Genomic DNA, 17622 nt, shown 5'->3' with positions numbered 1-17622 from the left:
GAGTTTTTAGGTTGTAATAAAAGGTCATAAGCAATGAAAGCACAATTTTATTTATTGTGTTATTACTCGATAACAATTTGTCTCCTTGTGGCTACAAGAAGTTAAATGATTGTCCTTAAATATCCAGGCAGCTAACCAACCTAATCCATTTTCTCATTATACTGGAAGTTCAGAGAAGTGAGAGCATTACTTTGCACTGACAGGCAGGAAAATTTGGAGCCCTCAACCATGAACCTTGAAAGCATTGAGTCCCATAGTAAGTGAGTAACGGCAAGAGTATGAGGTGTTTAGTTTGGGGATCTGTATCACCTGTAGAATCTAATTTGTAATACTAATGTGTCAATGTATTGAGACAATATCAGATGTAGAGAAATCAACATTGTTCCAGAGGGAGTAGGAGCATGGGAGAGTGTTGAGGCATGGGTCCGGGATCAGATGGGCCAGCCCAAGCCTGCCCTGTATGAGTTGTGTGAGCTTGACAAGTCAGCACTTCTCTGAGCCTCTGTTTCTTCATCTGTAAAATAGGGGGCTAACAATTCCTACATTTCAGGATTGCTGGTGAAGCGCAGAGGTACTATACTGAAAGCATGTGTAGCTTCTCATGAACTGGAAGCTAATGTTATTGCATGGCAAATGTCATATGGGTTTAATCCTATAAGGTCAGGCATTTCATTTTAAGTAGATTGATGGATAACTCCAAAGGAGCTTTGCTAAAAGTGTTGAATATCTGCAAGGAGCTTTTTTATCGTGTAATGATCTATGTTAATTTATTGTGGACTTATTTTTAGTCTCACTTAAAAAGAATCATTTTAAATTTGCTGACATCAAAGAATATTTAGTAACTGGTTGATAGTCTTTATTACATTGTGCCTCCAATTTGTCTACTTAACTCTAAGAATGCAGTCTCTCAGATATAAATAGTTTCTGTTTGTAATCATTAATCAGGTGGGGGGAAATGGGGAAATTTGTTAAGAATTTATGTGAACTACTTTGAAAGAATATTTCAGTGAAACTGCTATTTCCTCATTGACAGACCAGGGCTTAATTCTTTGCTGTGGGAACTGTCTGTTCACTGTAGGATGTTCAGCAGCATTCCCGGCTTCTACTCACTAGATGGCAGCAGCATCCCCCAGTTGGTATGACCGGAAATATCTCCAGAAATTACCACTTATGGGCAAAATCACCTCCAGTTGAGAACCACTGACATAAGACAGTCTAAAAGCTGAACTTTTAGACTAAAGATAGTTCCAATTTAACATGATTGGATTAATTTGGGAGTTTCAGGATATAGAATTTTGGCCATCCACTTATAAATAAAGAATGAGTTATGCTTTCAAGGCTGTCCCCAGTAATGGCTCAACCTACAGCCTTAGATCCCCCCCCCCCCCCCACACACACACATCCAATTTTTAAATCCAAATAAACTACTCACCATTTAGTCTATCCCCATACTATGCCCTCCATCTTTACCCCCACTATCCAGTGAATCACATCTAACTTATTCCTTCAGATTTTACTAAATGGCTAAAATTTTCCTGAATCCCTCCCCGACCTTTCTGTTAGAAGTGCTAGCTTCCCCCTTAGAACATGAAACTTCTTCAACTGGACATCTCTTATTCCTTCTTAATCTTCTTCTAACTTTCTTGCAAAGTAGAAGTCCTCTACCCCCAGGACTAACTCACACATGCACGTAAGTGCATGTGTGTGCATGTACACACACACACACACACACACACACACAATTTTAATTTCCGTTCAGCCAGGGTACACGTGGAAGAGGAGAAAGCTGTGATTATAAATTGAAGCACTCTTTTACGTTTCATGGGAACCTCTCATAGTCCTCAAATATTTCTTAGAGGAAGCTGCCCCTAGGTCATCCTCCCCATTACACATTGCCACATACTATTAGCTTATCTGGTTGACTGGAATAGGATGTAAACTGGGCTGATTTTATGTGGAGGAAGGAGACCCAAGTCGAAAGCCTCAGCAAGAGTTCCTGGAGAGCAGGTGAGCATCAGGAGCTTCACGAGAACACTTTTTAAAAATATATATATTTTATTGATTTTTTAGAGAGAGGAAGGGAGAGGGATAGAGAGTTAGAAACATCAATGAAAGAGAAACATTGATGAGCTGCCTCCTGCACACTCCCTACTAGGGATGTGCCCGCAACTAAGGTACATGCCCTTGACTAGAATCAAACCTGGGACACTTCAATCCACAGGCCAATGCTCTATCCACTAAGCCAAGCCAGTTAGGGCACAAGAACACTTTTTTTTCTTCAAATATGGCATAAGAAGAGGGCATTTTGAAAATATTAGTATTTTAAATAACCAATAGGCATAGGTCGAAACTCTAAAGATACAAAAAGAAAAAGAGAGAGTGAAAATTAACTCTTTCTCATCACCCAGTAACCTTTCCTGGAAGGTGCATTACCAGTTTCTTGGGTATACTTTCAGAGAAAACTTAGGCATATCCAAGAATAAAGGCATCAGTGAAAATAACCCAAGTGTCCATCAATAGATGACTGGATAAATAAAACGTGGTACGCTCATATAATGGAATATTATTCAGTCATAAAAAAGAAATGAAGTACTAATATAAACTACAACATGGATGAACCTTGAAAACATTATGCTCAGTGAAAGAAGGCAGACATGAGAGACTACATATGGTATGATTCCTTTTCTATGAAATGTTCAGAATAGGCAAATCCATAGACACAGAAAGTGTGGTTGGCAGAAGCTGGGGGAAGTGGAAATGAGGAGTTATTGCTAATGGGTATGGGATCTTTTTTGGGGGGAGATGAAAATGTTCTGGAATCAGGTGATACTTGCACAATCATATGAATATACTTAAAACTAATTTTTTAAGAGTTTTGTGAATATATATTTGTATCTGTCATAATGTGTTTGTTTTTTCTCTAAGCATTATCTTCTTTTGGCATCAAGACATGAATTTTGTAATTTTATTTTCTTTGCATCAATGTAGTCTGTGGAAGTAATCATTCACTAAATTAGTCTGTTTTCCCAACAATAGAATTGATAATAAACAATTTTAAGAGAATAAAGGTATAGTCTTTTCATACCTTTATATTTGCTGCTTAAACAAATCCTACACTGCCAATTCTGTACCTTGCCTTTGTCACTTTCCAACTATCATGGAGATTGGTTCTATATTAGGACATAGCAAACTATGAAGTTTTTCCTGATTGCTGTGCAATTTTTCCTAATGGCTTGCAGTATACCCTTGTATGGACACATTTATTAAACCATTAGTTCTCAACTAGGGCAATTTGGTCGCCCCCTGCCCTGCAACAGACATCTGGCAATGTCTGGAGACATTCATGATTGTCGCAACTAGAGGTAGCAGGTGCTTCTGGCATCTAGTGTAGCAGCGGTTCTCAACCTGTGGGTCGCGAACAATGAAAATACATCCTTCATATGAAATATTTACATTACAATTCATAACAGCAGCAACATTACAGTTATGAAGTAGCAACGAAAATAATTTTATGGTTGGGGGGTCACCACAACATGAGGAACTGTATTAAAGGGTCGAGGCATTAGGAAGGTTGAAAACCACTGAGGCCGGGGATGCTGCTGAACATCCTAGGACAGACTCTCACAACAAAGAATTATCCACTCAGAATGTTGAAAGTGCCAAGGTTGAGAAATCTTGATTTAAACAGTCCATGAGTAATGAAAATTATTTACAATATTTTTTTATAAATAACCCTACATAATATTCCATCTTCCAGATAGATAATAATTTCCTTACAGATAATTTCCAGATAGATAGATAGATAGATAGATAGATAGATAGAAATAGAGATACAGATACAGATACAGTTAGATAGAGACAGAGATAGAGGTAGAGATAGAGACAGAGATAGAGGTAGAGATAGAGATGATAGATATATACTAATTCCCCTATTATTTTGGATAATTACTTTGTTCCTTTTCTACTTTGTAAAATTGCACTGGAATAAATATTCGTATAATAAGCTTTTATTCTTATGATGAAATTTTTTCCAGGATATTAGATTCCTGAAAGTAGGATTACTGGGTTAAAGGGAATAATTTCCCCCCTGGGATTGTATAGTGATCTTATTGCCATTGTGAATGGGATGTTCCCATTATATCTGGTCATTGCTTTTATTCAGGAAAATGGGTGATTTTTGCATGATTTATATCCAGGTTTTGGTTGATATTCTTAGCACAGTGGTGCCAAGGGATGTCTTGGAGGTAAGGGTGGCTTTAGCTTCCTTCCTATAATCTGTTAGCTTCACCTCTCAATCATGCCAAATAAACATATAAGCTAAAATCCACATGCTGGCATTGTAACTATAACTTCAGGACAAGTCCTGTGCCCTTGGTCCTCCTCCAGTCATATCGCCACCCAAAGTTGGAGGCAACCACTGTGGGGTTTTCTTTTTTTAGCATATTACCTACAAATTAATATTTTCCCTCTTCTTTTCCAATAGCTATAACTCTTATTAACAGCTTCAAAGCTCCCAGAACCATATTAAATCATAATGGTGCTGGTCGATATTCTTGTCTTTTTTTTCTCAAATTAACAGGGTTATATCTAATATCTCAGTGTTAGATATGACATAGGATGTTCATTGAACAATAGTCTTTATAATGTTGGGAAAGTATCCTTCTCTCCTAGTTTCCTAGAGTATTTTCCCTTCCCTCCCCCCAAAATAGATTTTAATTTAATAAAGCTTCCTGCCCACAGCCTTGATTCCATAATGGTATGATAAGTTTTGAAAGTGTACAGCAAGCTAGAAAAAGCAGGCTGTATGGGAGACAGGAGATTTGAATCCAGTGTGAGCTTTCCTGTGAATCACCAGGACCTTTCCTTCCTCTTCAGGATATTGTTCAGGCATTGCCTGCAAACTGCTGGCTGCCAACCAGTGAATGCTAGTGTGGCCATTCTAGCGGGCACGCCCTTGGAAACAAGGAAGGTTTGTTCTCCTGATCAACGAACCTGCTGAGGCTTGTAGTGAAGAACTTTTAAAACATGTCTAAGCTCAACTAAGAACATAATGGACAAAAACATCCTAAAATGTCCCTGAGAAGCAGGCATGACAGTTTAGTCCTGACAGTTCTTAAATTTAACTAGGCAGGAGTGACCAACCATCTTGGTTTCCCCAGGACTGAGGGGATCCAAGGGACACTGGATGTTCAGTGCTAAAATCTGTAAAGTCATGAGGCTGTAATTTGAAGGAAGATGTTAAAAGGCATAAAATGCATTTCTTCTCATCAACAGAGTGTGAACTTTGATGGTTTTTCAAGCTAAACTAAACCTTATCAGGGCATGGATTAAAAAGAGAAGAATGTTGCCCAATTTTCAGATCTTTCTTTGTTTCTGATCATTTACAATTGCTCTAAACCAGCGGTTCTCAACCTGTGGGTCACGACCCCTTTGGCGGTCGAACGACCCTTTCACAGGGGTCGCCTAAGACCATCCTGCATATCAAATATTTACATTATGATTCATAACAGTAGCAACATTACAGTTATGAAGTAGCAACGAAAATAATTTTATGGTTGGGTCACAACATGAGGAACTGTGTTTAAAGGGCCAGAAGGTTGAGAATCACTGCTCTAAACAAATCGGGGGAGGGGAGGGGTAGATATCAGGCCTGACCAGAAATAGGTCACTGCAAAATTATTCCACCCTTTACCACTCAGGCCTCTGGAAAACAATGCTCCCCAGAATCTAAACTCCTGGCAGGAAATACTGAACAAATTTTCCCCTTTGTCTTTGTGACCACCAGCTGTACCTCCTCTAGGACATTTCTCCCTCCTCAATTTTCAGGCAAGTCTTTAACAGAAAATATACAGCTAGCCAAACCAAAGAGCTAAGTTTTTTTAAAAAATTATTAACATTAACTCAGTAAAATCAGGTTCTCTTATCTCATAGAATTACAATATCTCTAATTGCAAAGTCATCTAGAGGAGCACTTCTCAAATGTTAATGTGCACATCAATCACTTGAGGATGTTCTTAAAATGCAGATTCTGATTTAGTACATCTCAGGAGGAGCCTGAGGTTCCAGGTGAGACCAGGTATACCCATCACATTGAGGTAATAAGAATTTTGTAGAATAATATTCTCCACATTTCTTTGATTGTATATCATTATTAGTTTTAAAAATGAGCATGCACTCAAAATATGTATATTTATTTATATTTTATATTCATGTGTTAGTACAGCATAATTTCATTCTTATTTTAAAAATTCTTCTGAGCTCTAATATTTTTTCATTCCAGCACAGCACTGACTCATGTAGTACACAACCATTTTAAGGAACACTGAATCTGGTAACACACCCATTATGTTAACATTCAGTGCATGTTTGTATTTCCCAGAAATACAAACTTCAACTCAGGGAGGCTGTTCTACCTCCGCATAATGAATTGCTATAAAGTTCGTCCTTCTTTTGGTTTGATTCTATGCTTTGTATCCAAAGGTTGGATACCTTGGTTGCAGGTTCCCCAGCCCTGGTCAGGGTGCATTCAGGAGGCAACCAATCGATGTGTCTCTCTCACATCAATGTTTCTTTAGGGTATGCAAAACAAGCCTAATCCCTCCTAACACTATTGAAAATCCTATCACTGAAAAGGGCCTGATTTCCTTACTATAAAAAGAGCTTCTATAAAATAATAATGCCAGCAAACCAACAGAAAAAAATAGGGCAAGGATATAAATATGTATGGTAAACAAATGCTTAAAAATGAAAAGTTAATCACTTCACTCAGATAAAAGAAATACAAATTAAAACTATCATGAGGCATTATTTTTCACTTGTCAAAACATCAAAGATAAAGAGAAGTTGGGTAAATATATTGTGTTGGTGATACTGAGGGAAAACAGGTACCCTCATACATCATTGCAGTCATGTCAACTGATACAACCTTCACAGCAGATGTTTAATAAATCCAGTAAAGATTAGCTTTTTGAAGAATATTGGGAAAATGCTAAGAGTATAATGTTAAGTTTAAAAAAGACACAAAACATATACAGCATGATACCAGAAGAAAGTACTAGAAGAAAACACATCAAAACAATAACAATACCTACTTCTGGATGGAAAGATAACTTAAGAAGTAATTCTAACTTTGTTCTTTGTACTAATAGCATTTTCAAAATTTATAGCAAACCTGTTGAAAATGCTCCAGGGATGTATAGAGCAAGAGCAGAACAGACTTGCTGGACCCCTCTGACAATTCAATATGCATTCAGTGAGCCATGACTGTTAGTTATGTCAAGTGCTGTGCCAAGACTGAGGTAATGGGCCCTAGCTGGTTTGGCTCAGTGGATAGAGCGTCAGCCTGCGGACTGAAGGGTCCCGGGTTCAATTCTGGTCAAGGGCATGTACCTTGGTTGCAGGTTCCCCAGCCCTGGTCAGGGTGCATGCAGGAGGCAACCAATCGATGTGTCTCTCTCACATCAATGTTTCTCTCTGTCTTTCCCTCTCCCTCTCTAAAAAAAAATCAATGGAAAAATATCCTTAGGTGAGGATTAACAAACAAACAAAAGACAGGTAATGGGGTGTAATGGGAATGCCCTTATGGAGGGCCTAGAATGCCCAAAACCACAAGTCTGGACTCTTGGATACGGACTCCATAGGGACACCAATATGAATGGGACCTCCACCCATATGGGCAATGAGAACTCAGAGCTCCCACCACCCAATGCTTGAGCTTGGCCATACCATGGGTCATGGTCAGAGCCCTGCCGGACTTCACACCACCGGGTGTGTGCTGCCACTGTAGCCACCTGGCTTAAGACCCCTGCCCACCTCCCTACCTGCAGACATGGCCAGTGATTGGGACTTTGCTCTGGACACTTTCTCTCTCGCTTCTATCGCATAAGCTCCCCCTCTCCAGGTGTAACCTGTGTGTGACCCTATTGGCTTATTGGGGCAGTCTCCCCTAATAAACCTGGCATTGTGGAAAGACACAACATATGTAACTCCTTTCAGGGATGCTCCCTTGCTGAAGACAAAGGAGGCAATACCAGCCTACAAGTGGAACTGGTTTTAAATTGCATACTTTTAAAGTTTATATTAAGACAGAGATGAGTCCTTGGCTTATCTACACTCCTGGGGGAAACTGATACAGTTGATTCTAGTTACTCTTAGTAGTAATATTCTATTAAAGGTGCCATGATCACTGAATTAGCAAACACTGAGCCACTGTTTCTAGAGAAACACAGGAATGTGATCCTGCAAGCTTCTGGCCACATTTTCATTAACTGACCAACACATAACCTTGTTTTATATTTGTTTCCATTTAAAGACACTTTATTTAACATATATTGTTGATTAATTAATATTGAACTCATAGCCAACAGCACTATAACTCATGCCTGATAGAAGGTTATGTAACACACGTATTTTCTCTATAAGGCACCTCACAGCCTTTTGCACTTAGGGACACCAGACAGTACTTCAGTTGAAGGCCATTTTAAACAGTGAATTCACCACCAATAACAAAAAGCACTAACATGTAAAAAATGTGACATTAAATAGGCCTCAAGGAGGACACGTTTACAGTATGAGAGCTGAAACAGGAAGCAGAGCATCACCTTGTTCATCCTCAGCTGGGAACATGCACCTTGGGCCTGTCTGTGCACATCCATGAATCAAAAGTATTGATTTTGGGATTACAAATAAATTTAGCAAGAAGATGATTCATAAATACAGAATCCTCAAAATAATGAGGATCGACTACAGTTATGAATATATTTTTAAGGAAGATTCTTACTCAAAAGAAAAAATCAAATACCAATATTCTACAGCTAAACTCCTTGAGTAGTTTAAAGTTGAATACCTTACAAATTACAGCAGTCCCCCTTTTCATAACGGAGAGGAGAGCAATGTATTTTGTCCTTTTATATATTCATTGTCTTAAGGAAAACCCATCTCTTTTTATTATTCAGTTAAATTTAGCCAGTAGTTATGGAGTATATCCAACTGGAAAACATGGAGATGTGTGGGATTATCTCAGCTGAAGCAATTTACAGTCCTCTTGGGCATGGCCAAGGGAGGTGGCAATTAAGGCAGTTCTTCAATTGCTGCCTCCAATTCAAGACAGACAGGATATGATTGGGGTCACCATAGAGACCTAATATTCTAACGTGCATGAGCCCGGGAAAAAATATAATGCTAAGGAGACCAAATGAAGGAGAAAGTGCATCTACTTGGGATTGTCTGGAAAACCTGATGGAGAAAATAATATTTGAAAAGTCCATGAAAGATTAGCAAAATGGTAACTGGAGCTATAGGATGGAGTGGTGAGAATGTCTTCATACCAGTAGCAGAAGAGCACAGTGGGGACATATGATTTGCAACTGGCTCAGAATCCAGCAAGAGTATAGGGTAGGTGAAAGGAATGAAAAATAAAACTGGAAAGCAAATGGCTAAATGATGAAGGGAGACCTGACTACTTTGATCATTCATGCTACATATTTCCAGAAGCTTCTTGCTTCATCCCTATAATGGTGAACTGTTTACCTGTCCATCTTTTGCCTCCTTAACTAGACTGCATACTGGAGGCAATCAATGGTCAGGCCTCATTCTTTGCTAGCCTCCCTCTCTCTGTGTTCTCCCCACACTACCCAACATACAAACACACACACTAGTATGCAAAAGATGGCTCAACACCAATGCCTGCTTGCCACCAGCTTTCAATAAATATTTACTCATTTAATAATTGGCTTGACAAACACACTAAATCTTTAACAAGCCCTGGTATGTTCCCAAAATTACTGGTTTTTCTCAAGGAGCAGATGGCTAAACTTTGTAACTATCCTGGTATTTTTCCAGAATATATGTATATGTGGAGAACAGGAATCTTTGAAAGTGCCACAATATTATATTACACATTTCTATTTCTATATCTAAAATTGAAAACAAATTTGCAGCAGAATCTCTATAAATTTTACAGTTAACTTTGTAAATGTATATGTATGTCCTTAAAATTCTCATTTTTAGGCTATGTTCTATTTTAACCACCTTGATTATATAAACTTAGAACTGAGTTTAAGTAATCAGAATGATCTTAGACTGTCTTTTGGGTTTAAACTATTATATTACATGAGGTTATTTCTGAATATTCTTGAAGAGAAACAAGTTTTAAATATAAAATTATTTTAATCATATCTTAAAGTTTTTCTTCTACCTCCAATAAATTTTAATTATATAAATATTTAAGAAGTCAATTCTTGCTCTTAATTAATTGCTTGAATAGGAATGTCTCCAGTGGTATAAATGCAAAGAATATTAAAAATCAGTAAATATACCCATTTGAGTATATGTCATGTAAAATAGATATTACAATTCTCTAATAGCCAGTCAATAGCCAGGAACTTATAAATTAATTTTTGCCAATATTCATTGCTTCAAAAGTTGAATTTATCATTAAAAATGATTAGTAAATTTAAAAAGAGGCAAGTTTTAAAATACACACTTTTGCAGTTAAATTATTTTACTTACTGTTTCAAAACCTCGATGTGGGTGATCAGGAAATCCACCTGGTCTACCACCTTTAAATTCATCAAACAGCAAAAATGGATCCAGATTTTTTAACTGAAATAAAAATAAAATTCAGCAAATTAGGCATGCCTTTTAAGCCACACTACTAGGGACTACATTCATGAACCGATCTAGCAGAACTCAATGAAAACCACATAGCCAATGAGCAACTTATTGAAATGAAAATTGCTTTCAGAAAAGAAATACACACACACACACACACACACACACACACACAATGATTCACTGATTAAGTTAGAATTGACATTTTATGAGAAGTGTGAACAAACATTTCTTCATCATCTAAGATCTAAATAGTCCAGCAGAAACTGATACAGTCTGTATCCTAAACAGATTCATAATCTCATGGGGGAACAGACTAGAAAGTCACTGATTGCACTGTGTTGATAAATGCTCTGGAGGAAGACACTTTATTACACATGAGTGGGGCAAGATCAGGGAAGATGTCACTTAAACTGGGTCTTGAAGTATATGTAGCAGTTCAGTAGAAGGGGGAGAAGGAAGACTATTCCAAGAAAAAGAGCAAAGACATAGCTTGGCAAGCTTGAAGAACTACAAGAAAATGACTCTATTGGGGCAAAGGATGCACATAGAATTATGATGAGAGATCAGCTGAGGAGAGAGGTCAAACCTTAAAGAAGTTTGGGTTTTATCTTTAAGAAGATGGATTATAATCAGAGGTTGAGATAATCAGATTTAGAAAGATCACTCTAGCACACGTGGAAGGTTGTTTAGAAAAGGAAGAGGAAGGAGACAAAGAGTATTTAGAAAGTCACTTCAATAGTCCAGGCAAGGACAAATGCCAGGCCTAAGGCAATGGCAGTGGTGATGAAGAATGGGAAGAAGAAAGAGCATTAGACAATTTCCAAACTTCAAGCTATGGTGCCTGGGAGGATGGCAAGGCCATCCAGAAACACAAGGAATATAGTAAAAGCAGCCATGGTGACTTCATTTTAGTTCATATTGAGTTTGTGATATATACATAAATGTTATCTGTATAAATGGAACTTTAAATATTTAATGTCCAGTATATTGTGCAAAAGCTAGAAGACAACTGGAGATAAATATCAAGCTCAAATGAGAGGTAGAAACAGATTGGAGTTGCTCTGAATCTAAGAACCAATTTGGGAAAAATGCACATTTACATAATATTGTGTTATCTCCAGTTATTTAGGTCTTCGAAAATGTCTTTTAATAGGATTTGTTATTTTCTCCACAAAGATTTTGCATAATTTTTTTCTAGATAATATCATTTTTAAAGGTATTATAAATAGTATTTTTAAATTATATTTTTGAACAGTTTGCTTCTGGGGATAAGAAATGTGGATAGAAAGGCAATTTTGAACATTTCTATGCTCTTATTAATTTTAACAATTTATCTGTAGTTTCTTTGGGTTTTCTTTGCAAACATTCACAGAATCGGTGTATTTATCAATAAACTTTTGCCCAGAAGCTTACAAACAAATTTTTCACTTGCATTAAAGCTGTAGCAGGTTGCTAAGCTTAGCTGGCCTCTGCATGTCTTCTCATTCTGGGTCCCAAGCGTTAACAGTGGTCACTATCAAGAAGATGCTTTTCTGATAGCCAAGGTCAAGAGCAAAAATGAGCCAAGTCAATGGTGTACAATCACATTAACACATCCTATTAGTCAAAGCATATGACATGGCAAGTCCAAAGTTAAGGAGGGGGGAACTTAAACTCTCCATATGGGACTCAGGAAAATTCCTCAACCTTATGAAGAGATCTACAGAAAACCTGCATTGAACCACCTGGTTACTGGTGAAACTTTAAAAAACAATCTGTAAAACCAGGGACAAGATAAGGATGTCTATTACCATCATTTCGACTCAGCTCTGTTGTAGAGGTGCTAGCTTGCAAAAAGAAGAAAAAGGAATAGAAAGCATAAAGATTTTAAAATGAGGGGGAAAAGTTATTTGCTAATGGGTGTTAATTGGAATATTTCCTCCCTCCTTGTAATACAGCAATTTTCAACCTTTTTCATCTCATGGCACACATAAAGTAATTACTAAACTTCTGTAGCACACCAAAAATATATTTTTTGCTGATCTGACAAAAATAGGTATAACTGTGATTCATTCACACCTGATGGCTACTGTTGTGTTGGAGGTTATCATCTTTAAATTTGACAATTTCAGGGACAAGAAGTCAGTGCTCCTGACTAGTCAGGCATTGCATGTTTTAAATATTTCCGCACACTGTTGAAAATTACTGCTGTAATGGGATTATGCTCTCCCTGATATTTCCAGTACCCATCTGGGACTATACACAGTTATAGTATATTCCCCTATATTCCCTATGCTGTACTTTACATCTCAAAACTATTCTGTAACTACCAATCTGTACTTGTCAATCCCTTCACCTTTTTAACCCAGCCCTCAACCCTCTCTCCTCTGGCAACCATGAGTCCGTTTTTGTTTTGTTTGTTCATTTATATTGCTCTTTAGATTCCACATATAAGTGAAATCATATGGTATTTTTCTTTGTCTGGCTTGTTTTGCTACTTAATTAATTTTATTTATTTGTTTGTTTGTTTGTTTATTTCAAGGTATCTACTCTGTCATATTGTTAGACCTGAAAGTATCAAATGCTTTCTTTGACTCTGTCTCTGGTTTTGACTCTTCTTTTCACTATCTATTGGTGCACACCACATGTGTATGTATATCACACAGGTGTATATATGTAACATATATTGTACATATGCACACAAATTCAACAATCTACTGAAAGATTTTTTGGTTTTATTTTATTTTATTTTATTTTATTGTTGACATACAAATGTACATTTTATATAATCACCATGAGGTAAGATATATGATTATATGTAAAACTAGAGGCCCGGTGCACGGAATTTGTGCACAGGGGGTGGGGTGGGTCCCCTCAGCCCAGCCTGCACCCTCTTCCAATCCAGGACCACTCGGGGGATGTCCAACTGCCGGCAGTCGGACATCCCTCTCACAATCCTGGACTGCTGGCTCCTAACCGCTCACCTGCCTGCCTGCCTGATTGCCCCTAACTGACCCTCCTGCTAGCCTGATCACCCCTAACTGCCTCTGCCTGCTGGCCTGGTCGCCCCTAACTGCCCCCTGCCGGCCTGATCACCCCTAACTGCCTCTGCCTGCCAGTCTGATCACCCTCAACTGCCCCCTGCCAGCCTGGTTGCCCCCAACAACCCCCCCTGCTGGCCTGGTCGCCCCATGCAGCCTGCTATTCAGTGGTTTGGTCACCCCTCACTGCCCCCCCCCTGCTGGCCTGGTCGCCCCACGCAGCCTGCTGCTCAGTCATTTGATCGCCCCTCACTAACCCCCCTGCCAGCCTGGTCACCCCACACAGCCTGTTCGGTCGTCTGTTCTGTTGTGATGGTCGCTTAGGCTTTTATATAGATAGATTAGAGGCCTGTTGCACAAAGAGATTCGTGCATTAGGCCTTCCTTTCCCCTGGCTGCTGGCACCGGTTTTCCTCCAGCACCCAGCACCTAGGCCTTGGCTCTGGCCGAGCTCCAGCCGGAGCTGGCCCCGCGGCTGTGAAGCTTTCGCTGCTCCGCCGGCCCCGCGGCCATGAGGCTTTCGCTGCTCCGCTGGCCCCGAGGCTGTCAGGCTTTGCTCCACCACTTGGAGCCTATGTATGCAAATTAACCGCCATCTATTAGGTTAATTTGCATACTCTCCTGATTGGCTGGTTAGCATAGTGAAGGTATGGTCAATTTACATGTTTGTCTATTATTAGGTAAGATGTTTGGGTCTTTAAAGCATAGGTTGTGAGCCAGGGACTCTTAACTGGGGTAGAATTCAGGGTGGCTGTGAACTTGGCTGAGGAAAAAGAGTATATCCTTATTTTCACTAACCTCTAACTGAAATTTTCTTCTTCTTTTTTTGTAGTAAAATATACATAACATAAATGTTACCATTTTAACCATTTTTAAGTATTAGTTCAGTGGCATTAAGCACACTGTCATTGGTGTGCAACAGTCACCATCATCCATCTCCAGTCTGAAATTTTGACATTTGCTTCAATTATGAATGTAGTAAAAGAACCATAGTAAAATACTAGTACCTGTGACTTTGTCACCAATACAAATCAAAGCTATTTTCATTTCATATGACAGTTGTTGCAGGTATACTGAACTATTTTTCATGCTTTTAACAACTTTGAAATTAGGTAGTTAGAACTGCCACCAAGTCTTGCTGTTTAATGTAAGACTATTAGATTACAAATGTGTTTTATAATATTTTGCTAACCATAAAGTTTTCCTTTGTAATCCTATGTATTTTATGCATTTAAAAAACAATATTCTGAGAAGGAATTGATAGGTTTCACCAAACCACCAAAAGGGGTTCACAAGTCAAAAACAATGTAGAAACCCTCAGCAGATGTGTTCCTGACAGATGGAGTAATTAAAGTATTAGCTACCCTCAACAAATAATAATGGGTTTACTGATAGGTGTCCAAATTCTTTACAACTGTTCTATTGGTGATGTGGCCTAATAGAATATGACACCACATCCACCTGCATCTCCCAACATCCATTGTGCATTTAGTAATCCCTTAGGATGATCCTGTTTGCATCTATCTTTTGGAAAACAATGCTGATGGACCTCAAAAGATATTCATAGTTAAAAAGAAAGCTAATGATAGAAAGAGTATGAGAATATCAGAGCAGATTTTAAGAGGGACAAACATTTCAAAATGAATCCATTGCTCTACATGGGATGTAATATACAGTATGGTGACTATAGATAATATATTGTATTGCATATTTAAAATTTGCTAAAAGATATCTTAAAAGTCCTCATCATAAGAAAAAAAATTTGTAACTATGTATGGTGACAGATGTTATCTAGACTTATTGTGGTGATCATTTCACTATATATACAAATATTGTATCATTATGTTGCACCTGAAACTAATACCTCAAAAAACTTTTTGGTTTCTTTTTTTTTAATCTGGTAGGGTGCTGGGCACAGTACTCCCTGGGTTATAGCCATCATTTAATGGGCTATAAGATTTTCTTTTCCACAAGTCCCATGTTTCCCATAATTTTCAAAAGAAAGAGCTCTCTAATGTTGAAAAACATCTACATAATCTATAGCTGCCTTCTCTGATAGCCCCTACTTACCTCCACCACCACAAAAGGACCACAGTGTTGGGTCCCAGAAGTCTCCCTATGAACCCAAATCCCTGGCAATGGCTGACTGGCCAAGGGCATAGACCTGACCCAAGCCAAGCCAATCAGGTTCTCTCTCTTAGGAATTTGGAATTGAGACTCAGAGTTAGCCCCTTGCACTTTTACTTGTAGGCATGTAAAGTTGAGGGCATACAGCGGGCATGTCTGCTAATACACATGCTGAGGCTGATGGGATGTGGGTGTGCAGAGAGAGGCAGAGACATTTCATGAAGCTCAGCTGCACCTTCTGCTCAGGACCTCTATATCCACAATACAGAAATCCCCTTTTGGTTGGAGTTAGTCCGTAGGGGACCACAAATGCCAGATCTACACTTGACTCCTATGGCCCCACACAAAGCAGCTCATGTTGGTTTTGGGCCCGCTATTCCCAAGTTTGCCCTCCGTGTCCTACCAGTCCCTTCCTCAAAAAAGCACAAAACAGCCACCAAACCAACATACCTCGGGTCTGCCGATGCTTCTGCGGACCCTTGCTCCAACCCCTTCTGACTGCTCCTGGCTGAGCACTGAGAGGGTGACTTTCTTGGAGGACACCATGTTGCAGTCTAAAAAGGAACTGTTCTGATGCTGAACTGTAGAGGCTGGAGGGCAAAAGGCAGGGGGGAACAAAAAAAAGTAGTCACTAAGTCCTAAGTCATAGCTAAGGACTACAAAATAAAGGATATGAAAATCAATCATGCCCAAAATACTACTTTATTGATTGTTTACTATGTACGAGATGTGGGTTAGGTGATTTAAACAGCAGTCATGATGGTGAACGAATGTGTTTGAATACTTACTTGGTTCCCAGCTACTAATTATTTACTACTGTTATCTCATGTGATCCTACAGCCATCTTCTATAAGGTTTAGCAATACTAGTATTATCTGCTTTACCTCACTGAAATTTCTCAGACTGCTCTCCCCTTTTCTCTCCTTCCCCGCCCCCCCACCCCCCCCCAGGCTGAGAGATCTTTGCATGGTGACTCAGGAACACAGAGAGAAAAAAAACAAGAGGTCTGTGACTCTCTAGATGCTGAAGATAGTGGCAGTGAAAGGGATCTTTGAGGGCCATCATCAAATTCAAAGACCCATCTATCCCTGAAGTCCAGGACCAACATTTCTGGCAAGAAATCTTTGGGCTTTCTCATGAAGTCTTCAAGAGCACAGGAAATTCCTAGAGGAGGTACCTTTGGCAATGCATCCAGGATTTCAGGACCGAGCACAGAACAAGTCCCTTTTCCTCTTCAAATGCTTGCAGATAGTAACTTCAATCCCTAAAGCTCTTCTTCAAGAGAAATATCATCCATTCCTTCAAAGATTCCCACTCAAACCAACTGATGTTTTACGAGCATAAACCCTGGAGCCAGACAGCCTGGGTTTGCATCCCAACTTCCCCATGTATCATCTGTGTGGCCTAAGGCCAACTGCTAATTCTCTCCTTCCTCAGTTTTTCCATCTGTAAAATAGGAGTGATAAGACTGCCTATCTCAAACGAGTGCAGTCAGTGCTCTAAGCACTCTACCTGGCAATGCTTTCCCCTGTCAGTCAAGGCTCACTAAGAGGAGCAGGTAATCAATATTTATTGGGTGCTGGACTGTGAGAAACAGAAGTTCTCAAGCTTCAAAGCTGTACAGAACGAACAGTAATCACCTACAAGCAATTCAAAAGTATTTTGACTCCATCTAGACTATTTCTGGGTCCTTCCAGGCTCCTAGAATTCAGAAAGAAAAGCTGGCTACCATTTTCACCAAATTGCAAAGGACTACACAGCATCTCTAGTCATCTCCCTCTGAGACTTCCCTAGGCATCAGAAGCAGGATGGGCTGGGTGCTGATCCCTGTTGCCCTGCATCCGCCCCCCCCCCCCCCCGGG

General features: G+C 39.2%; 1 protein-coding gene across 2 annotated transcripts in view; it reads right to left on the bottom strand.

Moving 5' to 3' along the window:
* Nucleotides 1-17622, bottom strand: part of PIR (pirin) — a 74688-nt gene that overhangs the window by 56844 nt on the left and 222 nt on the right. The window contains exons 1-3 of one of the 2 annotated variants that reach the window (XM_014455721.2): nucleotides 16938-17369; nucleotides 16211-16350; nucleotides 10510-10602 (exon numbers count right to left, since the gene is read on the bottom strand). In XM_014455721.2, the coding sequence (XP_014311207.1) occupies nucleotides 10510-10602; nucleotides 16211-16306 (189 nt within the window). In that variant the 5' untranslated portion in view covers nucleotides 16307-16350; nucleotides 16938-17369. Of the gene's footprint in view, nucleotides 1-10509; nucleotides 10603-16210; nucleotides 16351-16937; nucleotides 17370-17622 lie in introns of those variants that run through there. The other variant, XM_006088580.3, reaches the window with a different exon arrangement.

This window comes from Myotis lucifugus, unplaced genomic scaffold (assembly GCF_000147115.1).
Source record: "Myotis lucifugus unplaced genomic scaffold, Myoluc2.0 scaffold_49, whole genome shotgun sequence".
NCBI lineage: Eukaryota > Metazoa > Chordata > Mammalia > Chiroptera > Vespertilionidae > Myotis > Myotis lucifugus.
The sequence above is the reverse complement of the archived record's forward strand: the minus strand, read 5'-3'. Positions and strand labels throughout refer to the sequence as shown.